At 42.6% G+C, this 25,181-nt stretch overlaps 1 protein-coding gene across 1 annotated transcript; it reads left to right on the plus strand.

Moving 5' to 3' along the window:
* Positions 1-2,978: 2,978 nt before the first annotated feature.
* Positions 2,979-23,860, plus strand: LOC134404012 (cytochrome P450 2D14-like). The gene is made up of 8 exons (XM_063134564.1): positions 2,979-3,033; positions 3,478-3,537; positions 4,564-4,724; positions 11,125-11,298; positions 11,926-12,067; positions 21,983-22,170; positions 22,981-23,122; positions 23,557-23,860. Exons 1-8 carry the CDS (start codon positions 2,979-2,981, stop codon positions 23,733-23,735), a joined length of 1,101 nt encoding a protein of 366 aa, XP_062990634.1. The 3' UTR covers positions 23,736-23,860.
* The last annotated feature ends 1,321 nt before the right edge of the window (positions 23,861-25,181 follow it).

A 25,181-nucleotide genomic window follows, 5' to 3' on the forward strand; every position in this document is an offset into this window, starting at 1 on the left:
TAAATTGACGTAGTTGTAGAATGGGACTTGATTTGGGGTGAGTTAAAAAGTTTAAGCCGCGCCAAAAATCAGGGGATGATGGGATTGCCTTGAGTCTGGGCGTGCATGTGGACACATGGATAAGCTCTCATGGTGCCGAGTTTGAGGTTTCTAACATGCAAATTGACGGAGCTATCCCAAGGGGTCTGAATGGGGTGCCCGATTTTCATAAATTCCCCAAAAATCAGGGGATGATGGGATTGCCTTGAAACTTGGCGTCCATGTGGACACGTGGATAAGCTATCATGGTGCCGACTTTGAGGTTTCAAACATGCAAATTGACGTAGTTGTAGAATGGGACAATTTGGGGTGAGTTAAGCCATGCCAAAAATCAGGGGATGATGGGATTTGCTTGCAACTTGGCGTGCATGTGGACACATGGATAAGCTCTCATGGTGCCGAGTTTGAGGTTTCTAACATGCAAATTGACGGAGCTATCCCAAGGGGTGTGAATTGGGTGCCCGATTTTCAAAAATTCGCCAAAAATCAGGGGATGATGGGATTGCCTTGAAACTTGGCATGCATGTGGACACGTGGATAAGCTATCATGGTGCTGAGTTTGAGGTTTCTAACATGCAAATTGACGGAGCTATCTAAAGGGGTGTGAATTAGGGTTATGGGTGGTGCGTTAGAGGGTAGAGCCGCGCCAAAAATCAGGGGATGATGGGATTTGCTTGCAACTTGGCGTGCATGTGGACACATGGATAAGCTCTCATGGTGCCGAGTTTGAGGTTTCTAACATGCAAATTGACGGAGCTATCCCAAGGGGTGTGAATGGGGTGCCCGATTTTCAAAAATTCGCCAAAAATCAGGGGATGATGGGATTGCCTTGAAACTTGGCGTGTGTGTGTATACGCCCATGAGGTGTCATGGTGCCAAACGTGAGGTTTCTAACTTCAACGGAAAAAAAGTTGTTTACTTTTTTAGCTTTCAATGCAACCCTATGGGGGGGGAAAAACGGAGCTCCGGATCCGGATCCGGAGCTCCGAGCGGAGCGGAGCGGAAGTGGGCGGAGCGGGGGCGGAGCGGAGCGACCCGCTCCGGAAAATGGCGGATCTGCAAGTGAAGCGGAGCGGGGGGTCCGTGCACACCCCTAGTTTTAACTGCCCTTGCTGCACAGTGTTGTAGCCAGCGAAAATAACCCACTGTGACCAAACATAACACAATGCAGACTGTGGGTTATCCGAGTGGGTTATTTTGCCAAATAAGCCATTATGGGTTAAACAAAATTCCCACCAGATGACATGACAAGCCATGATGGGTTAATTCAGCCATCATTGCTGAATTAAACCATCATGGGTTATTGTGTCATCCAAACTCAGTCAAACATAAGACTTTTAATTAGAATTTTAACTATTTCCATATCTGTATACACCAATTTTTGGTGTATACCTGAGAGCCTTGAGAGCTAGAGGGAATCTACACGTCGTACTGAAGGCGCTTGTGTGCGCCTCCAGTGCGTCCTCAAAACGATGGTGTAGACGGAAGAAAGAAGAGACGGAGGAAGAGGCGGAGGAGGAGGTGGCTGGGGAACCGGCCGCGTCCTTGCTGCCGCCGCCTCCTCCCCGCCGGCCTCCTGCTGCTGGGGTAAGAGCCACCCAGGTCGGAGAGCTCAGCGGAAGCGGAAGCCGAGCTCTCCAACCCTGGTGGCTCTTACCCCGGCAGCAGGAGGCCGGCGGGGAGGCAGCGCCGGCGGCAAGGACGCGGCCGGATTCCCCAGCCGCCGCCACCTCCTCCGTCTCTTCTGGGCAGGTAGGCAGGAATCTACACCATCGTTTTGGGGGCGTACTGGAGGCGCGTGCAAGCGCCTTCAGTACGACGTGTAGATTCCCCCCTAGACTCAGTAGCGCTTGGCTTAAAGCATATGGCAAATTATGTATTATGGGAGACTATTATGAAAGGCCTTGGCTTACAGTCTGAGAGAAGCATGTTCCTGAAGAAGCAGTATCTTGTGAAACAGGTTAATGTACTGGACTCCTGTTGGTGCAATGAAACTACCACACTAAAGGTGTAATGAAACCTCTACACTAAAAAAATTGGTGTATACAGATATGGAAATTGTTAAAATTCTAATTAAAAGTCTTATGTTTACATGTATGAAAATTGTAATTATTGGAATGGTGAAATGACATCAAATTGGTGTGTTTGAATGGTGATTAGTGTATATTGAAAAACTGGTGCAAAGACTGAGTCTATGCATATTGTATATGCAATGCTGCAGTTATTGGAATGTTGATATAGAATTGTTATTGTGATATATAATTGTTATTACAGAGATCATATAAAGGGTTAAAATGGTATTGTGATTAATTATTGTTCTTAATTGTGGTTGGAGGGTGGATACCCTAGCTTTGTAATTAAACAATGGCAACTACTTATGATGGCTTAATATTATCAAAAGAACATTACATGTGAACATGGGCAGGAGGGTGGTTTTGCTTGGGAATTCCCAAAGGGCAGCATTTGATTTGCCACTGTGAGAAGAGAATGCTGGACTAGATAGGCCATTGATCTGATCCAGCACTGCGCTTCTGATATGCTTATGAATGGCAACAACACTGAAAGTTAACGGGGCTGGACCGGACCTTTCAGCTGCCATGGGCTCAGTGAATTAGGAGGAATTCCTTGGACTTTCCAAGGAGACTATCCCAACCTGTCCTTCTAAAATATGAGAAGAAAAATTAACTAAATTGTAACTAAACTTTGGAATGGTTCTTGGGTAAATCAAGAGAGAAATAATGAACTCACAGGAATGTCTTCTACGTCCTTCAGGAATGCTGATGGCAAAATACAGCAATGGCTGGAAGGAGATGAGGCGATTCTGTGTCTCCAACCTGAAAAACTTTGGGATGGGGAAGAAAACACTTGAGGAGAGAATTTCTAAGGAAGCTGGATATTTGTGCTCTGAATTTAATAAAGGTATATCTTGTTCTTGAGACATGGAGAAGCTTGGGGTGGATATGAGGAAGAAAAATGCTCATGATGGCTATTTTGGTAATAGGTGAACATGTACACAGGACAGGATACAGCAATATAAATGGAATGGCCACACTGAAATGAGTGCCCACAATTAATCAGGAGTTTTTTTGTTTATTTATTTATTACATTTTTATACCGCCCAATAGCTGAAGCCTTCTGGGCGGTTCACAAAAATTAAAACCATGAAGAGCATAAAAACAACCAACAAATTTAAAACACAAATACAAAATACAATGTAAAAAGCAAAACCAGAATAAAACCACACAGCAAAAATTAATATAGGTTAAAATATGAGATGAGTTAGAGGTGAGCACATCCAGTCAAAGAGTGACTAATCCCTAAGGCACTGCGTAGCATGGGCATCTGCTCATAGGGGCAAGGGCGTGCTGTCATGATGTAATTCTTAGAGCAGCAGCAGCTGTGCTGTGCTGTGCCTACCCCGTCTGTCTCTACTTCCAGTTTCCTGCCACACGGGCAAGGCTCAGGACAAGAAGAAGATCAGCAAATTAACACAGGCAGGTGTGGGATGTCCTCGATTTAAATCGGCTCTAGTATTAAGCAGCCTTATGGGTGTGCCTCCCAATAAGGCTGCTTAATACTAGAACCTGAAGTCATACAATGAAACTGAACTGACACAGATTCAGGACAGAGAAAACAAAGACTGGCAAAATACTGAAAAGGAACATAAGGAGGAATGAGAAGTGGCATTTCAACTTTCATCTGTGCTCATGGGCATCAGCAGGAAGAGGCAAGGAGGGGCATAATCTCTAGATTCCTAGCTTTCATTTAAAACAACAACAACAACAACAACAACAACAACAACAACAACAACTCTAGCCCTGTCAAGTATGATGACTCAATGGAAGTCCCCATGTTTTTGCCACAGCACTACAGGAAGATTCCATTTTTCACTAGTTTTGGCAGGGGAGGCCACCCTGTTAAGGGAAATATCCTGGCCAGGGTATTTCCCGTTTGTTTTGCTTTGGGTGAAAATCCTATATTAGCCCAGGGACCTCATTCCCATGATTCTGGTGGTTTCCATAGCTTCTCAGTCTCTTGCTTCATCCCTGACGCCACCACTTTCCAGGCCATTACATCTGGGGCTTTGCCAGAGACCCTCACCAACGCTTTCCCCTAGAATGCCTGGTTCTGGTAGATGGAGTCTCGCTTCTGCTGAAGTGGGCCCCCGGCAAGTGGCAGCTCAGAGCCTTCCAATGCCCCTTCCCTGTGACAGCTGCAGGGGTTTCCCCTGGACCCAAAGCTGCAAGACAATTTTGAGAAGATAGAAATTGTTCACTCTAAAGATCAGGAGAAAAACAGGAAGGAATAGGAACAAGTGTGACAGACCCAAGAAGCTCTTTGTATGTTTTACATTAGCTTATTCTATAGCTCTATCCGCCCCTTTGTAATGCAGTAATGCAGCAGGCTAGCCCATAAGCTGATGCACAGTGTTCTTCTCTTTGTTCTTCTTCTCAATTTCATAAGCAGATCATTCAGTGATGACAAACCTCTAATCTCTTTTCTGTTCTTGTATTTCTCATACAGGTTCTCTCATTGACCCACATGACATCATCTTCAAGGCAGTAGGTAATATAATCTGCAGCCTAACATTGGGTGATCGTTTTGAATACACCGATGAGACCTTCCTGAGGTTAATTCATTTGGTTGATGTGATCATGAAAGGATTAACTGGAATCCTACCCCAGGTACTTTCATGTGTTTGATTGAGCATTAAAGGGAAACAGCCAATAAAGCTTCAGTGGATGAACACATAAGATAGGGCTTCTTAGGTCACCAGATCTCAGTTATGGAACACCCTCATGAAGGAGGCCTGTCTTGCTCATTGTTTGGCCACTTTTCAAAACCTGCATCTAAAGAAGTTCTTGGGATCCTTGTTTCTTGGCATTGTTGTTGTTGTTGTTATTCCACCCTATATCACCAGGAACTCAGGCAGTGTGCAGATGAAGTCATACAATATAGATACTCAGTAGTTTTTGGTCCTCATCGAAGGCCTGGGCGGGGCGGGGCCTCTGTTTCAGCCACTTGGTGGTGTGGGCCTTGCTACAGGGTTTTGGAGTGTCACTGTTCTAGGAGGTTTTAGTAATAAAGGAATCCAGCAAGGAAAAGACTCTGAAGTTATTGCCTGGTAGTCTAGGGGTAAGTGGCAGGCTGAGCAGGTAAGCTCACCCGTATGGTCCCTATGTCTGAGGGATACTACATGGTATCTACACCAGCCCTCTATCCTGGAATTGTCCCTGGATCTTCCCTGTGCATCCAAATGGCCCACAGGGGAATCTGGGGGCAACCCGTTATGATCAGGGACTTCTCCCGGGATATAGGGAACTGTGGAAAACCCAATTTTTATGCGGTCCCGGGACCATGCCATGGAGCCACCACTCCTGGGTCATCCTTTCTTGCAGGGCACTTATACTACAGTTTGATCTTGGCCCTGTGGGGAAGAAGAAGGACCGAGGGGGCAGGAGCAGGCAGAAGTAACATCGGGGCCTGCTCCTGCTGGACTCTTCCCCCCCCCCCCCACAGGGCAAACTGCCATCTTGGCCTTGTGGGGAAGAAGAAGGACCGAGGGGACAGGAGCAGGCAGAAGTAACATCGGGGCCTGTTCCTGTTGGACTCTTCCCCCCTCCCACAGGGCAAACTGCCATCTTGGCCCTGTGGGGAAGAAGAAGGACCGAGGGGACAGGAGCAGGCAGAAGTAACATCGGGGCCTGCTCCTGTTGGACTGTCTCTCTCTCTCTCTCTCGCTCTCTCTCTCTCCTCCCTCCCTCCTTGACTCTTTTTCCTTGTGTGTCATGTCTTTATTAGACTGTAAGCCTGAGGGCAGGGACTGTCTTTTTTGCTAAATGTAAGCCCCTCCGAGAGACTTTTTTGGCTGAGGAGCGGGGTATAAGTATGATAAATAAATAAATAAATAAATAGTTCAGCTGCTGGATTTATTTAGGAGGTGTCGTTTACAAGTTTGGTGGCTTGTACTTGTAATTAGCAGGGTTTTTTTTACTATCTATGTTATCAACTGCCTTGAATATCAAAATATATTTTATAAATAAACTATTTAAAAAATGACTGAGAAGATCAAGCTTAAAGCTGGTGCAGTGGCGGCATTCGGAAAAAACTCAGGTGTGTGTGTGGCACAGCAGGGGCAAAGTATATTTCTTAGCAAGGTGGGCTGTGTCCCACACATTAAGATCTCTGAAAGAAAAATAATGGTATATCTCACACTAAAACTGCTGTCGTAACTATACATTCTGAAATAAATCATATATTGATTAATTTAGGTTTTTTTTTAAAAAAAAAATATAGCATGTTATTAGCCAAATTCAAATTACAGTAAGTAAAAAGGATTTCAAACAAGGTAGAGTCACTACAGAAGCATTTCCCTGACAGATTAAACAGAGAGAACACTTTCTTAGAAAACAGTTATTTTTCAACTAGTGCTGGCAGAACCAGGTAGGTAAACTCTTAGAGCATCATCGCCATTTGATTACCATCACTTCTCTGCCCTTGCATTTGTCCCTCATTAATTCCGCTTTTGAAAGAGGAAGTAAACAACTTGCATGTGGCCCATTCAATCGGCCATTTTGATCCCGCAGCTTCTCCTGCACACAGCAGGAGATACCGGCAACTTCCATCTTTAAAAATAAGTCAGATTTCCTGTGGTGGTTTTTTTGTCACATGAAGAAGTCTAGAAGGGGCGGAAGGCATATGGGAGGCAGAGGACAATATGAGAGGGAATGGAGAAGTATGTAGATCTAAAGAAGTTAGGTTGGTGAGGCAGAAAGTGGTTTCTCTGGAGACAGAGCCAAGGGGATCACCCCCTCCCCTCACAGAAGTTTCTCCAGAATAACACAGAGAATGCAATCTGTGGCAGAGCCTACTGATTGAAAGTAAAGGGAGTGGAAAAGGAAGAAACCAATTTCACACGCAAGCAAACTGAAGCAGCAGGCAAATAACAATCAATGACTGAAAGAGAGAGTGAGTTCATCATCATCATCAGTTTATTGTGCTAGCCAAAGGCCATGACAAATACATCCATAGAAAAGCATACAACTATAAAAGTACACAACAGTTTAAAAATAGCCAAGAGAACCATACAGACAAGCTTAAATTTACTGTGACTAAAGCTCTCATTTCACTCAGCACTTTGAGTCTCCGTGGCAGTTTATAGCAATTTTATCTAGTTCTCTCTTCCTAATCTTTTTCGCTGCCAGTGCAAACAGGGCCACCTTATGAGTGACATAACTGTTGGTGTCGCTAAGGAGGAAGAGAACTGTTTCTGCTTGGGCATTCATGCCTCCATATGTCAGCAGCGGTTTCAGGAGTCTCTCTCTTGGGTCCCTATACAAAGGGCAAGTTAACATATAGTGTGTTATGTCTTCCACTTGTTGTTGACCACAGATACATAATCTCGATTCAAATGGTACCTTGTGGTAGCGTCCATCCAGCACTGCAGTTGGCATCACTTGAAACCTCAATTCAATGAAAGCATTTCTCAGGGGCAGTGGCCTCAATTTGGACAGATAACATGCTCTATAGTGTTCTGTTTTTAGAAGAGGGAACCACCGAGAGAATTTAGAATTTTTAATAAGTTGCAGGTCCCTCCTGGAATCTACCCAAAAACACCAATCCCTTAGTTGCTTCTTATCCATGCTTAGAGCAAACTTCAATTCAGGGAGATGATAACTATACAAGAGCTTTTGGAATATTACTGTCCAATAACAATTGTTATCCATTTCTAGAAAACACTTGGTAGGAAGACGCTCATTTTGCAAGATGGCGATTCGTTTAAAATATTTTAGCTGCGCACTCTCAATTCTTGCCCTAACTGAAGGACTACCAGCTTCTGTGCGCAAAAAAGCTGCAGGGGTACCAGATGGAAGAGAGAAAAGTTTTCGAAGGAAGTTGTTCTGCACAATCTCCAAGGCTTCGGTAGTGGTGTTGTCAGACCCCCAGATTTCAGACCCATAAAGCAGCTGTGGTATTACTTTGGTGTTAAAGATTTTTAGGGCAGGTTCGATCAACTGTCCCCCTTTATTATAATAAAACTTCATTAGAGCCCCTATAGTTTTTTGTGCTTTCAATTTCGCTGCCTCCCTATGCCCTTTCCATGAGAGGGACTCACTAAAGAGAATACCCAGATATCTAAATGAGCGGACCTGGTCAATGACCTGTTGGTCCAAAGTCCATTTGTGTGTAGGTCTTCGGCTGCCGAAGACCATTATCTTTGTCTTAGTATAGTTTATTGCCAGGTTTTCAGATTTGCAATAAGAGCTGAGAGTACCTAAAAGCTTTTTCAGGCCCAAACGCGAGAGAGAGATAAGTGCTATATCGTCTGCGTACATTAGAGTAAAGACCTTTCTGTTCATGATTACTGGGGAGGGGGAGTTTACTTGGGCTAACTGTGACACTAGGTCATTAACATAGATGTTAAAGAGGGAAGGGGCCAGGAGACATCCTTGTTTAACTCCCCGGGTTGTTTTAAAGGATTCTGTTAGAAAGCCATTTAGGCCAACTCTAACCCTCATTTCAGTGTTACTATATAGCTCTTTTATCAGCATCAATAGTCTACGGTCAATATTGGTGTTTTGTAGTTTTTCCCATAATCTACTTCTATTTATTGAATCAAAGGCGGCTGAAAAATCAATAAAGGCTACATATAGATGACTCTTGATATTCTTGGTATATTTCCTGATGATGTAATTCAGAGTAAAACACTGATCGATGGTGCTATATCCGCTTCTGAAACCAGCTTGTTCTTCATGTATAAATTGGTTCGTTGTAAGCCTATGCGGCAGGGTCTTGCTATTTACTGTGTTATCTGTACAGCACCATGTACATCGATGGTGCTATATAAATAAATAAATAATAATAATAATAATAATAATAATAATAATAATAATAATAATAATAATAATATAACTTTGAGGAGACGTCCAGCAAACTGATCGGCCGATAGTTTTTTGGATCATTCCTGTCTCCTTTCTTATAAATTGGGGAGATGATACTCACTTTCCATCCAGGGGGCATTTGTCCGGTGTTATTAATCCTGGTAAACAGAGCAGCAAGGATTGGTATCCACCATTCTGAGTGTTCTTTATAAAGCTCCGGAGGTGAGAGATCTTCCCCAGGAGCCTTTTTAAGTTGCAAACGTGAGACAAGAGTCTTTATTTCCCTGCTAGTGACCGGTTGCCATTCAGGTGGGTTAGATAGTTCTTGATGTGCCCCTGGCTCACCCAGTTGCCAGGGTTGGGCATCAAATATATTAGAAAAATACTTGACCCAAGTTGGTGCAGAGATAGATACGTCCAGTGTTGACCTTATCTCATTTGAGCCCCGAGAAACTAGGTCCCAAAATTTGCCTTCATTCCGCTCTGAAATTGCCTGTTCTAGTTTCTGCCATTGAGTTTTAGTGTATTGTTCTTTCTTGTTTTTAAGCAGTTTTTTGTAATCTGACCGAGAGTGAGTTTGGGTTACATAATTGTAGCATAAACAAAAACTGGGGGAGAAAAGCACCCAAATAAGGTGGGAAAAAGAGGAGAAGCAAATTCTCAGGATGCTGAACTTTTTATTTGTAGGTTGAGAAGCCAGACATGTTTCAGTTTGTATCTTTTCAAGGTTGTAGGAAGATGTCTGCAAAAATCTTCTTATCAACAGAATGTCTTTCTCAGATTGTTAATAGGACACAGATCCTCTTTTAAGAGAAGACGCTAGGCATGTCTACACCAGCCCTCTATCCTGGAATTGTCCCTGGATCTTCCCTGTGCATCCAAATGGCCCACAGGGGAATCTGGGGGCAACCCGTTATGATCAGGGACTTCTCCCGGGATATAGGGAACTGTGGAAAACCCAATTTTTATGCGGTCCCGGGACCATACCATGGAGCCACCACTCCTGGGTCATCCTTTCTTGCAGGGCACTTAAAATGGGCACAGAGCTGCATGGGGGCAATCTGTTCCCATCAGGGGTGGTGGGTGGTTAGCGGGATTGGGGTTTTTGTTGTTGTTGTTAGCTTCTTTGGAGGAGCGCAGTTGCGCTCCTTTTCCCTCTGTGGAAAAAAAATGGTGGCTGCGATGTCCTACTGGGATGTTGTGCAGCCATCAAGACACCGGGGGGGGGGGAGATAGTGGAAGTCGGTAAGCCCGTGATCCTCCTCCCTCTCCACCCTATGATGTAGACATGCCCTGAGCCAAAGTGGGAGTTGAGCTTTGTAACTTGTCAGCATTTTTGGTTGCCTCCCATTTCCCTCCCTCATTGGGATTGTTTCTGATTGCAGACTTTGTATCTCCATTTTTTTAGGAACTCCCATTAGGGATGGGTGAAATCACCAGAGCAGTGCTTGGGGTGTTTTTTTTTTTTGTGGCAGGAAGAAGACTAGAAAGGTTGGGAGGTACGTGGGAGGCAAACATCGTGAGAGTGACCCGCGAAAATCCATGAGTTCCCAGTAATGAGTGTGTAAGGAAATTTCCATTTGATGGATCTCTAAGAGTTTAAACTTGGCCCCTTAAAAAGTTGGAATATCAGCCATTGACTTTTTGAGTAGGTGTTGGAATTCTGTATAATTATTTCTAAGCTTCCTCACTAAGGCCATAGCTAGACCTAAGGTTTATCCCTCAATCGTCCAGGGGTCAAACCTGTTCATCTAGGTAACACACAGGGGATCCAATGCTCAGGCGGGGGCGAACCCTGGATGATCCCAGGATAAACCTTAGGTCTAGCTGTGGCCTAAATCAATTCATATACAGAAATACCAATAAATAAAACACAAAATACTAAGCACCATTATAATTAACCTGTTCTTTGCAATGTAACCTTCAGTTTTATAGATATTGTTTACAAACTTTGCCCACAGTTTTACTGATGCATATATAGTGCATTGCATGGCCCTTTTTCAAAATTGTTCTAACTTGAAGTAGAGGAACAAACAAAGTTAACAATTTCAATCACATGAGGGAAGAGACTGGGGATGAAGTTGGGAAAAGATCTTTCTCCCCAGGAGAGTGAAAAGGAACTCGTTGGGAACTTTCTATCAGAATGCAATTTCATTTGAATTTCATTTGATATACTTTTCTTCTTTGGTCACTGCAATACCAGATTCTGTCCGGAGTATCCTGGTTGTCCTATTTGCCTGGACCTCATCGTAAAGTTCAGAAACAGTATGATGAATTTTCAATTATAATACAAGAGTTTGTAAATGAACATAAGAAAACCAGAGATCCCACCTGTCCGAGAGATTTAATAGATGCATTCTTGGATGAAATAGACAAGGTGGGATTGCTTCTTTCTTCGTTTGTTTTTACAGCTTTTCAATTTCAACTGCATAATGATAGAAGAACGTTTGTCACATACACTGAGCCAGTCAAACTGCAGGACCCAGTAGCACTGAGTATTGGGATGCAGACATTGCTGCACCCTTTAGCACTGTTATGCAGTATGTCTCCAGTGCTCCCTGCTCCCACCATTCAGCAAACCTGCCAATAGGGCCTGCCAAAATAGGGCAGGAGGGATACTAGAAGGCCCCTTAGCGAGGACCTTTCAAGCCTAGCAATGCCTCTGGTTGCTATCAAGCATGACCCAAGGTGGAATTCAGGATACATCTGATGAGTCATATTTGCTAATGGAGCTTTGACTGTGCCAGATCCCATCTTCACAATTCCTTCTGATAGGCTAGAGACAAAGCCCCATGTTATTGGTCTGTGTCAGGCCTACAGGGTTTAACGAAGCCGAGGTGGGGTGGAAGGAATGTGCTCATTCTCAGGACCCCATTTTCTTTTTTCTTTCCCTTGACTTTGCTTGCGTATAGTTTGCAGGTTACTGCTAATGAGCAATGTCAAAAACATGAAGCAGTATTATCTCATTTCCACCTGAATTACCAACTCATTCAATTTCTTTCAGGCTAAAGGGAATCCAGAGAGCTGTTTTCATGAGCAAAACATTTGTTGTCTTGTTTTTGACCTGCTGGCAGCTGGCATCGAAACAACTTCTTCCACCATACTCTGGGGTCTTCAATATCTGGTCCTTTATCCTGAGGTTCAGAGTAAGTGATAAGCATTGGGGGAGATGGAGCGGTGTTTTTTTTTTTTTATCATCTGCCTAGAAAACATTTGCTATTGGATTGATTAAAATGATAATAAGTGAATAAATATAAATTAATAAACAATGAATATAATTGGAGCTCTTACCTAATCTGTGGCTTGGGTGAATACCAAGGGTTTGGATGAGGCAGGTTTCCTAGAAAGGCAGGAAGGGAAGCTGGACAGCAGCTTGGAGAACTCTGAGTGGAATCGGAAGCCGCACAAGCTTCTTTGCATATTGCCCCCAAAATGTTAGCTTGAATTTATTTTTGTAACTTTGTGTTCCCTTTTGTTTTTGTTCAATCAATTTATGGAGGAAACTATTTTCTCTTAATATTTTCTTTGATACTGTTTATTAAGCACACTGATGACCTTTTGGACATGGTGCTACCTTTCTAGAATGTGGTATTCATTCTAGCTGAGCTGTTATAGTGGTTTTGAGTAGCTCTTAAGAGATTTTACCTGTCCCTGAACTTTTCAAAAGTTTCTTCTTTCAAAGACAATGTGATGGTGCCCTCATCTGTAAGACAGCGGGATTGCTTCTCTTTTAATTTTAACCTGATTTTTCGTTGATTTGAATGTAAAAAAGAACGTCACACTGCAGCAGCAACAGCAATTTATGTCCTGAATTTTTCCAGTGCAATTTTAAATGGGGGAGGGGGAGGAACAAGGCAGCGGAGGAGGTTGAGAGAGGGGGACGTTTCCTTCCTCTGCCTGCCCGTTTCCCCTTATGGTTTTAAATTGTCTCGCAGGGTGCACTTGCCACAGGGAGAGCACGAGAGAGCAGTGTGCACTCACACACACACTCACACACACGCAGAAGAAGGAGCAAGGCGCACACTGGAGCGCACACACATACATCCCCATTCTTTCTCCAACACACTCACTCACTCTTCCCACGCTCACTCATTGTTTTAAGCTGCAACTTAAACAGGTAGCATAGGAAGTTGCGAGAGGGGACGGAAGACGTTTCCTTCCTCTGCCTGCGAATAGGTCCTGTGCTAACCAATGATCTGTAGAGGACACTTTCCTAATATTGGATTTAGTGACTATTTTCAGTTCTATGGGCTGATGGTCACCATCTTCCCTCGGGTTTACTGTTATACCAGAAAATAAATGGGTGCTTCTTCTAGGAACACAGACATAGTCGAGGACACTGCCTGCCCATTGAGAAAAGTAAGTGAAAGGATAAGGGGTATTTGTTATTACCTACAATCTGCAGTCCAAACTTTTATGTAAACTGAAAAAGATCTACCCCTGCATTGTTTATTTTCTTGTCCCAAGAATTCTAGTAATTTAAATCAGAAGGATCATCTTCCAAGATTCCACACTGCTCAGCGTCTTTTATCAACGATGTTCCTATTCTAGCATTAGAATCTCCCAGCAGTATAAGTAGGACACTGGGAAACCTTATATACAATTCTTCCAAAAAATATTCTGAACGGAGCCAAGCGTCAGGTGTATAGTATTGGGAAGATATTGGTGGTATACAGTTGTGTGAAAAAGAAAGTACACCCTCTTGGAATTGTATGATTTTATATATCAGGACATAATAACAATCATCTGTTCCTTAGCAGGTCTAAAAATTAGGTAAATACAACCTCAGATGAACAACAACACATATTACACCGTGTCATGATTTATTTAACAGAAATAAAGCCAAAATGGAGAAGCCATGTGTGAAAAAGTAAGTACACCTTATGATTCAATAGCTTGTAGAACCTTTAGCAGCAATAACTTGAAGTAATAGTTTTCTGTATGACTTTATCAGTCTCTCACATCGTTGTGGAGGAATTTTGGCCCACTCTTCTTTACAAGAATATTCTTCTTTGCTTCAGTTCATTGAGGTTTGAGGGCATTTGTTTATGCACAGCTCTCTTAAGGTCCCGCCACACCATTTCAATCAGGTTGAGGTCTGGACTTTGACTGGGCCATTGCAACACCTTGATTCTTTTCTTTTTCAGCCATTCTGTTGCAGATTTGCTGGTGTGCTTGGGATCATTGTCCTGTTGCATGACTCAATTTTGGCCAAGCTTTAGCTGTTGGACAGATGGCTTCACATTTGACTCTAGAATACTTTGGTATACAGAGGAGTTCATGGTCGACTCAGGCCACAGCTAGACCTAAGGTTTATCCTGGGATCATCCAGCGTTCGCCCCTGCCTGAGCACTGGATCCCCTGTGTGTCACCTAGATGCACAGGTTTGACCCCTAGATGATCCAGGGATAAACCTTAGGTCTAGCTATGGCCTCAATGACTGCAAGGTTCCCAGGTCCTGTGGCTGCAAAACAAGACCAAATCATCATCCCTCCACCACCGTGCTTGACAGTTGGTATGAGGTGTTTGTGCTGATATGCTGTGTTTGGTTTTCGCCAAACGTGGCGCTGTGCATTATGGCCAAACATCTCCACTTTGGTCTCGTCTGTCCAAAGGACATTGTTCCAGAAGTCTTGTGGTTTTTTCAGGTGCAACTTTGCAAACCTAAGCCGTGCTGCCACGTTCTTTTTAGAGAGAAGAGGCTTTCTCCTGGCAACCCTTCCAAACAAACCATACTTGTTCAGTCTTTTTCTAATTGTACTGTCATGAACTTTAACATTTAACATGCTCACTGAGGCCTGTAGAGTCTGAGGTGTAACTCTTGGGTTTTTTGCAATTTCTCTGAGCATTGCCCGGTCTGACCTTGGGGTGATTTTGCTGGGACGTCCTCTCCTGGGAAGATTGGCAACAGTCTTGAATGTTTTCCACTTTTGAATCATCTTTCTCACTGTAGAATGATGGACTTTAAATTGTTTGGAAATGGCCTTATAACCCTTCCCAGATTGATGGGCAGCAGCAATTGCTTCTCTAAGATCATTGCTGATGTCTTTCCTCTTTTGCATTGTGTTAACACACACCTGAATGCTCCAGACCAGCAAACTGAAAAAAACTTTGGCTTTTATAGAGGTGGTCATACTTGCTGATGATCAATTAATCATAGGCATTTGATTAGCAGCACTTGTCTGCTACTTAGCATCTTAATTCCTATGGAAGCAGTAAGGGTGTACTTTTTCATACATGGCTTCTCCATTTTGGCTTTATTTCTGTTAAATAAATCATGACACAGTGTAATATGCCATGTGCTGTTGTTCTTCTGAGGTTGTATTTACCTAATTTTTAGACCTGCTAAGGAACAGATGATTGTTATTATGTCCTGATATGTAAAATTATACAATTCCAAGAGGGTGTACTTTCTTTTTCACATGACTGTATATACATTTACCACTATAAGCATCAAATCCTGTGCCATAAGTAATTTCTTATCCATGGGTACTAAATCAACCAAGCTACCCTCCCATCGCAGATCTTACTTGGCCAAGATGGCTAAACCACCTATGGCTCTACCTTTCTCATTTAGTTTCCATGCAGTGTTAACCCATGTTTGAAAACCTAGAACTACTAGCTCATCTTTAGCTAAAAGCCATGTTTCTTGCAATGCTAGAACTGGGTATTTAGATAAAAATGAAATAATGTCATAGTCATGAACTTTACTCTTCCACCCTGCTATATCCCATGACATAACAGTAACAGGCTTATCTTCTATGTCATAGATTTCACATGCCCTCTTTATGTAATCAGTTGTTATTACAATTATTGATTGATCAGGCACCTCTAAATCCTGCTGTTTATGCAGTCAATGGAGGTAATCTGAGGTTGCCCTCTGTTTCTCCTGGGTTCCTAGAGCAAGGAAAGGTGAAGTCTTTAACAAACAACCATATAATACTAAACAAAAAATTAAGGATATATATACAGTAGAACAATAATATTTAATGTACAAGAATAAAATTAGGATTAACAGTAATATTGCAATAAAAGTGCAATAGCATATTGCACAGAAACAAATGTCTAGCAGAAACAACGTAGAATAAAAAGGCTAAATGTGTTTCAACATGAAGTCTTCATCAGTGGCCAATGCTAAAATACAGTATACAGAAAGAACATGTTACATAATACACATTCAGGGGCAAAAGGACTAAACACAGGTTGCTAACAGTTGTTTTGAATTTAGACAAAAGGGTGTATATATCAGACAGAGCAGTTAACATTAGGGGTGTGATCCGCTTCGCTTAGAATCAGAGAAGCAACAGCGAATTGGGGTGATCCGCCTCCTCCTGAGGCGGAGGAGAAGCGAATTGGGGGGCTGGAGAAGCATGGTGAAGAGAAGCGACCATAAGCGGAGCGCTCCTCTTTTCGCGGAGCGCTCTGCCCGCCATTTTTTATTTTTTCTCCCATAGGATTGCATTGCGGAAAAGGTTAGCGGATAACTTTATTGTTTTTCAAGCTATCTATTTGAAACTCGCTGTGCTTAGAGAGTCGTGGGTGGGGATCATTTTGAGCCTATTTTCAGCACTCTGCGTGGTGCGGTTTGCTTGCTATAATTTTTTAGGAGATAGGGTAAAAAAAGCGGGAGAGGTATCTTTCTGAAGTGCTGAGAGGCAGATTCAACTCCCAGTCATGATCACCTGATGAAGCATCCTCCAATCCCAAAGTTGGAGGGGGGGATAGGCAAAACGGGATACTTAGTAACTTGGGATACTGGGAAACTTCTCTTTCTTAGTCTCTGAACTGACTTTTCCCAGTGTTTTTTTAAACAGTAGCCTCACCAAATGCACAAACACAACCTGAAATCATATACTAAGCAAATAAATAACAGATAGGAAACACAGCACTGCTACCCACCCTAACCTTGGTGAACAACTGAATAGATGTGGTGCAAGGGAATGAGGTCCCCTAGGGCATGTGGACGTGCCCAGTGCACACACTCCTGCTCTTGGAGGGTCATCCGAACACTCCAAAGCTTAAACAGTCTAGAACTTCTAGAAGCTAATGCCTGTCATGAGTTGAAGTGTCAGGTAGCTTCTTAAAGACTGGTACTTACTTAGGGCCAGTCAAATTGCCATATCCCCCTCCCCCTGGGCACGTCCACTTTCCTCTTACTGGTAAAAGACAGACATAGCCTTTTTTAAAAAATTCTTCTTGTTGTTTATTCAGCAACACTGCTGCTTTTAATTCCACCCCTCCTTTGTTTATTTATTAAATAAATTCCTGCATTGAGCAGGGGGTTGGACTCGATGGCCTTGTAGGCCCCTTCCAATTCTGCTATTCTATGATTCTATGATTCTATTACATATTTATACACCCCATAGCCCAAGCTCTCCTGGCTTTTCCTCTTCAGTGAAGTCAGGCAGGCTTTCATTGTGGTTCAACTACTTATTGTTGTGGTTGTTGTTGTTATTATTATTGCTATTAATATTAATTAGTACTGCTATTATTAACGTTATTTTGTTGTTGTTTAATAATGGCTGTGATCACAATGCAGTCAATCAACTCTGAAGCAAGGATCACAAAGCTTTACTCTTATCCTCCTAGCCTCCTAGTTATGGGATGCAAAAGAAAAGGCACCTCTCTGTGCTGCTCCCGCCTCATAGGGACGGTTTGCATTACTGGCTTTGAAACAATCCTTGGCTCACTTCCTTGTGCCCCCAGAAATGTCTACTCCATGCCTGCTTTCCCACCTCCGCCTGGGTGCTGTTGTTTTGGGATATCTGCTGGGACTGACTTCCCCATAGATCTTTGATAGTCGTACATCTCTGCCTGCCTCTCTGCCTGCCTGGTGCCTAGGAGCTGTACTACATGATGGGCTTTGTGGTTCAACCCCACAAGCCTCTGGCATGCTTGCTCTCAGTGCTGCCTGTCCTCCTTTGTGCCCGACTCGCAGGGATGGTTTGCATTACTGCTGGCTTTGAAACAATCCTTGGCACACTTCCTTGTGCCCCCAGAAATGTCTGCTCCATGCCTGCCTGGCTGCCTTCCTTCCTCCCCCTGGGTGCTGCTGTGGTGGGGCATCTGCCAGGACTGACTCCCCCATAGATCTATGGCATCTCTGCCTGCCTCTCTGCTCGCCTGGTGCCTGGGAGCTGTACTACATGGTGGGCTTTGTGGTTCAACCCCACAAGCCTCCTGCATGCTTGCTCCCAGTGCTGCCTGTCCTCCTCTGTGCCCGCCTTGCAGTGATGGTTTGTGTGTGTCTTGCTTTGACTCAGGGGATAAGTCCTTCCTGCACTCACTTAGACTTTTTGAAGTTCCAAATAAATTTTTCAAGTGTGGAAGAAGTTTCATATTTAGGTTTATCTACTCCCCAATTCATGGCATGTTGGGATTTCCTTTGAAATGGCCATGAATAAAGCCCATTGAGCTGTCTGCAGCTTCCCTGAGATACTGGGGTGTCCGATTTTCAAAAATCCCCCCAAAATTAGGGGAGGCTTGGATTTGCTTGAGGCTTGTCATGCATGTGCATCAGGTATCATGGTGCCTAATTTGATGTTTCCAACGTGAAAATTGATGGAATTCTAGCATGGGACTTGAATTGGGGTGAGTTAAAAGGGAAAAAACCCGCCAAAAATCAGGGGATGATGGGATTTGCTTGAAACTTGCCATGAATGTGGATCTATTTTTTTTTATAATTTTTTTATTAATTTCACATCTTAAAATACAACAACATAATTACTGATTAAACACATGAATCAAAACATAAATTGCTTATAATTCCACATTTATAATTATCATTTTTACATAATCACATAACATAACATAAGTGCTCCCCTCCACCCTTCAGGATCTATTCCTGCTTCCAAAATCTCATTGTTTCTTCTGGTGGTGGTTTTCCACCCCCCTTAGATAATACATATTCTAGGAACTGTTTCCAAATACCCTCAAATTCATTTACATTTGTTATACCTTTTCTTAACTTTATATTGCATGTCAATTTATCATGAATAGCTATATCCCATATTTCCTTATACCACTCTTCAATATTATAGTCTCCCTGAACCTTCCAGTTCCTAGATATGATTAACCTTACTGCTGTCAACAGATTTGTTATCAATTCTTTGGTCTCTTTATTACACTTTAAATTACCATATAATGATAGTAATGCCACTGTAGGTGTCTCTTCAATCTCTATTCTAACATTTTTTTTATCTCAATAAACACCATTTTCCACAATTTTTGCACAAATTCGCATTCCCACCACATATGCAAATACGTTCCTTTCCCCCCACATCCTCTCCAACAATTTGCTGAATTCATCTTATTTATTCTATTTAATCTCACCGGGGTCAGATACCACCTCCATACAATTTTATAATAATTTTCTTTTATTCTCACAGACATATTTCTCAACACTCTTTGTCTCCATATTCCCTTCCAACTCTGCTGCCCTATCTGCACCTTCAAATCGGTTTCCCAAACCATCTTCCCCATTTTTCCTATCTCTCCCTTTCAACCAATATTCTATATATTTCACTTGATAAACCTTTTATCCTTTTGTTTTCTCCTTTCTCAATTTCTTTCTTTAAAATCAACTCTTCGAATTTCGTCATTTTACAACCCTCTCCATTATCTCTTACCCATTTTTTCGTCCATTGCTCCAATTGCCGATAATTTAACCAAGTTAGGTTCTCCCCTTAAACACCTCTTCTAATTTCCCACCAGTATTCACCTCTTTCAACCAATCTTTTAATCTCATTATTTTTTTCTCTATTAAAATTTTACTCAATCTCTCTTTTAAGTTCCCAGGAAAATTCCTTAACATTATCACAGGTGTTAATGGAGATATACTCGAAAATAACTTCTTTTTATGTGCCTGCTTCAAAGTTTTTTATCTGTCAAAATGTCGGAGTAAATCCCATGTGTGAAAATGGGGTGTCCGATTTTCAAAAATCCCCCCAAAATCAGGGGAGGCTTGGATTTGCTTGAGGCTTGGCATGCATGTGTATACATGAATCAGGTGTCATGGTGCCTAATTTGACATTTCTAACATGAAAATTGATGGAGATATCAAAAGGGGTGTAAATTGGGGTTAGGGGTGATGCTTTAGAGGTTAAAGCCCCACCAAAAATCAGGGGATGATGGGATTTGCTTGAAACTTGCCATGAATGTGGATCTAGATGGCATCTGTGAGGGTGCCTGCTTCCAAGTTTTTATCTTTCAAAATGTCAGAGTAAATCCCACGTCTGAAAATGGGGTGTCCGATTTTCAAAAATTCCCTGAAAATCAGGGGATGCTTGGATTTGCTTGAGGCTTGGCGTGCATGTGTATACATGGATATGCTATCATGGTGCCAAGTTAGAGGTTTCTAACATTAACAGAAAAAATGTTGTAGGCTTTTTTGATTTCAGTGCAAGCCTATGGGGGGAAAGCAGAGCTCCGATCCGGATCCGGAGCTTCGCAGCGAAGCAGACTGGACTGTAGGTAGAGCGGACCCGATCCGGAAGTTGTGAATCTGGAAAAGAAGCGGATCGGGGGTCCGTGCACACCCCTAGTTAACATACCGGGCTGCTGTACACTCCCTGGAGATTTAATTGGGCTGACTTTACAGTTCCCACAGTTATGTAGTAGAGGGTGTCACTCCCATTTGAAAATAATGCAGGGCTTCCTAAGGAAAATAATAGAGTATTTACATAATAATACATATGGCAGTCCCATGTTGTTAATGGAAAATCCATTGTAGGTCTCACTCTCTAGAATTAATAAGAGAAGTACATCAAAAAGATTACTTACAGCCTTTTCAAACTGCCTAGGTTGTGGTCTTTAGATAAATGGCGTTAAGTCTGGCTGATTTACAGCAGAGGTTAAGTACTGTTCTTTTATAGGTCAATTAAGCCTCTCCATCTAGCGATCTAGTATTGGGCAAAATAGACCTAATTCCCATTTTTTATTGGTGGCCAATTGATTGGCAATTGACACTTCAGATGTAAAGTCACAGTAATTCATGATAGAATGATAATATGCAATAATGAATCAATACAGTGAGCAAACATGCAACGTTAAAGAGCTATACATGAAAAAATTACAGATAGGGAGACCAGATACATTCATCGTTGAGACTTTTTGGTGTTTTTGCTTGCGAAGTGAAGATCCAAAATAATTCTCTCCTTTTCAGTTTTAAATCCAACTGAGCTCCTGACCCATTCTGCTTTTCAATAACCCAGAATTTAACATCATTAATGGTATGATTACATTCTATAAAGTGGCTAACCAAAGGGGCCTTTATTCTCCTGTTCTTAATACAGCTTTTGTGCTCACAAATCCTAGTTTTCATTTTTCTACTTCTACCAACATACAGAAACCTACAAGGGCATTGAATGACATAAACAACGCCCTCGGAATTGCATTTGGAAAAATCACAAAGTGCATATTTCTTATTATCATTTGGATTAGTGAACTCTCTAAGCTATTAGGGCAAACACTACAATGATAGCAGGGGAAATAGCCTCTTATTCTCTCTTGTAAACTGCAAAAATTTTCCTCAGTATCCATCGTCCTGAGGGTACTGTGTACCAAAAGGTCCTTAAAATTCTTTGAACATTGACCTTGGATAGGTTTACTATTGCTTGGTCTTTAATGTCATTCTTGTTGGATATCTGGCTCCTATGTCCTTCCCCCTTTGCTTGATCTGTCCTGTACCCTGTTTTGTGTCTAAAAAAGAGCATGCTGGTAAAGGTCTAAGATGAGCTGGGGAGGTATTGCACAAGGAATGGCTGCTATTGCCCTCTTCCGGGCTTGTAAGATTGTCCCCCGAGTCACTAGCAAAGGAAACAGTTTTTTAGGGGTATATGGCATTTTGGATTTCCTCCAATTATACACCCTATTTTCTTGGTAGTCCTTAAGGTCCCTTTGAAAATTTCTAAATTTTTGATCTTTAAGTTCCTGAGCTGCCTTATTAAGGTCCTTATTGATCTGTTACAATTTCTCTTGAAACGCTAAATCACCTATAGTCCCTTTGATCTCCTCCTGTATTTTATCAAGCTCAGAAACTCAAAACTGATTGATATTTCCAGAAAGAGTTCAGGAAGAAATCGATAGAGTGATTGGCGAGGTAAACTCACCCAGGATGGAGGACCAGCCGAACATGACTTACACTAGTGCCGTGATCCATGAAATTCAACGTTATGCTGATGTTGTGCCTTTTCCGTTGCCTTACCACACATGGAAAGATACTGAGGTTGGCAACTTTGTCATCCCTAAGGTACAAACATTTGTTTTAGAAAATAAAATCACAATTGCTAAATCACAACCTGGTTAACCACATGAAGGTCCACAGAACCATAGTTAGCACAAGCAGGATGAGATCTGGGGGAACCAGCCATTTCCAAGCTCAACTAAAGTCTCCAAAACTCAGTTCTAAACTCATTTCAGCTTCCTCCCATTTTCAAATATGTTATTCAGAACATTTTAATGGGAAAAGTGGGCATATCTTTCAAAAGTGCACACTTTTCCCAATTGTCTAAAGTGTGAACATGAGTTTTGGCAGGTATCTAGATCCTGTCCTCTGCTTGCACACTCAAGCCGTATACTTCCTGCTCATTTCTCTTGTTCTAGGCTAGAAAAACACACACATTCAAAACATTTGTTTTCCCCCTAGCTTCCTTCCTTTTGTCTCCTCAGTCTTTTTATCCTTTTTACATTTGCAGATTTGTGTTATCAGTCCTTCGATAGCCTGTCCTTATCATGCTGTTCCCCCCTCCATTCTATTCACTGTCTGTTGTCCAGGATGACCAGGAATCGGGAAGCCTATGTACACCAGTTGATGGGAAACACCAGATGCTGATTCCCATCAACAGCTGGTTGGCCAATGTGTGAACAAAATGCCAGTCTAGACGGACTGTTGATCTGATCCAGCATGGCTCTTCTTAGGTTCTTAATATTTCCTCCCAATGGTCTCTTGCATACAGGAACTGAAAAGTGCCACATATTTTTTATTTATATCTGTTTTTGATTGCATTACATAGTGATAAAAAGTGGGGATTCTAATCACTTTGTTTCTATGTCATGGAAGGACACGACAGTCTTCAATCATTTGTCTGCAGTGTTGAAGGATGAAACCATGTGGGAGAAGCCACGTGAATTTTACCCAGAGCACTTCCTGGATGCAAATGGGAAGTTAGTCAAACGAGAGGCCTTCCTGCCTTTCTCTACAGGTAAATCCAAGAGAAAGATGGTTGGGACATATGGAGAAAGGTGTAATAGTGATTTCCCAATGGAAGGTAACATTTTCCATTGACAGTTCTATGGAGAAAAGGGAGAACTCAAGATTCAGGAGTTGTTGTTGTTGTTGTTTTAAAGCAAATGAACATCGAAGTCCAATTTCACTGAGTATACAAGTATTTTCAAACAATTATCCCTATATCCTCGTTACCTTTGCATGATCAAGTTGCACTGAGAACAAGTTGATTCTTTGTCACAGAATTCTTTTCTATGTGTGTGTTTATACCACTGCAGCCTGTGATCATGTGATAGGGCTGAATTCAGCTTTGGTGACACCTCCAAGAGTCACCTTAAATGTTGCTTTGTGGTGATGTGTTGTCTTTACTCATGTTCCCATGCACAAAATATTCCATTTCCTTTTCCTTAGGTCGCCATGCCTGCCCTGGAGAACAGTTGGCTAAAATGGAGCTCTTCATCTTCATGACCAGCCTCCTGCAGCATTTCTCCTTTTGCGTTCCTGAGAATTGTCCCAGGCCTAAGGAGGAGAGAGTATTTGCATTAACAGTCAGTCCATCTGCTTTCCAGATCTCTGCCATTCCCAGATAATGGCTCCAGGATAACTAATTCCTCAATGTGTGGTGAACTGATACATTTTGTGGAAAAGTTTTGAGTGAGAAAATGTGTCCTTGCATTGCCTTAACATGGAAATGAGCTGCTCTATAAATAAAATGCTGTAAAAACAAACAAACTCCAGACCTGTGATTTCACCCAAATTTATGCTTACACCAATGATTTCCAGCTGTACACAGCAGCAATAAAACATACATTTTCCCTTCAAAACAAGGAAACCAGGTAACACACATGTTGTTTTAATGTAAATTCGTGGTCCCCCAGGGTTTCCAGGGATGGGGAGACATGATAGAGGTGTAGGAAGCCAAGCCATGAACCTTCCCATTGAATTAAAAGAGCATGGCTGCATTAAGATGGCTTGGCTTCCAAACAAAAACTGGTTCAAAAATAGACTGAATCGCTGTAAGGGTACAGTAGAAAAGAGGATACTGGCATGGAGGTTACCATTTCTAGAGGAAGGATTTCTAGAACATAGGAGAAGACTTGAAGGATACTCTCCTGGGATCACATTAGATTCTTCTTGTAGAGATTCTGTGGTGTGGGGAAAGTTCTGAGGTTTCAGCGAAAGAAGGAATCCTTGAACGAAGATGTAAGTGGGTTGCCATTCAGCTACTGCGAGAGTGGCCAGGCCCATATAATTTGAAAAATGGGGTTGTGAGGCTATGTGGCAGAACCCCAATGTTCCAAGTAATAAAGTGATTTCGGTCCCCAAAAGCCAAAGGATGCAACCAGGTCTAATTGGGCTTCTCATGCAACCAGAGGTAAGTGGGGTGGGGGGACAGGAACCAAATGAGTGCGTTCAGCAGGATTGGTTGGAAGCGGGTCTATGACCCCCCTGGAAAAAGTGAAGCACAAGTTGAGGGGGCGGGATTGCAGTTTGAGATTGATAAACAAATGGTCAAAGAACACCTAATTTCCTTGAATGAGTTCAAATCTCCAGGGTCCGATGAATTGCATCCTATAGTAATGAAGGAGCTAGTGGAAGAACTCTCAGAACCTTTGTCTATTATGTTTGCAAAATCATGGAAGACGGGTGAGGTGCCGGATGACTGGAGGAGGGCTAACGTTGTCCCTATCTTCAAAAAGGATAAAAAGGAGGAACCTGGGAACTACAGACCAGTCAGTCTGACATCCATCCCTGGGAAAATTCTGGAGCAGATTATTAAAAAGTCAGGGCGTTGCTAGACGTACCGGGTGTTCCGTCGTTGAGGAGCGGTGAAAGCGGCTTTTCCCGTTCAGCCGTGACGCCTCATGCTCCACACCTGCCTTCGATTTGTGGCGGAAGTTTGCGCCGGTTGTGCTGCTGCCGCCGCGAGAACGGTTGCGCAGCCACACCGGCCTGATTGCCGCGGCTTTTTTTTTCGCTCGCTGCACGGTTTGCGCACGTCCGAAAGACCGCAAACTTGCGCAGCCGTCAGCGAT

Source organism: Elgaria multicarinata, chromosome 9 (genome assembly GCF_023053635.1).
Source record: "Elgaria multicarinata webbii isolate HBS135686 ecotype San Diego chromosome 9, rElgMul1.1.pri, whole genome shotgun sequence".
Taxonomy (NCBI): domain Eukaryota; kingdom Metazoa; phylum Chordata; class Lepidosauria; order Squamata; family Anguidae; genus Elgaria; species Elgaria multicarinata.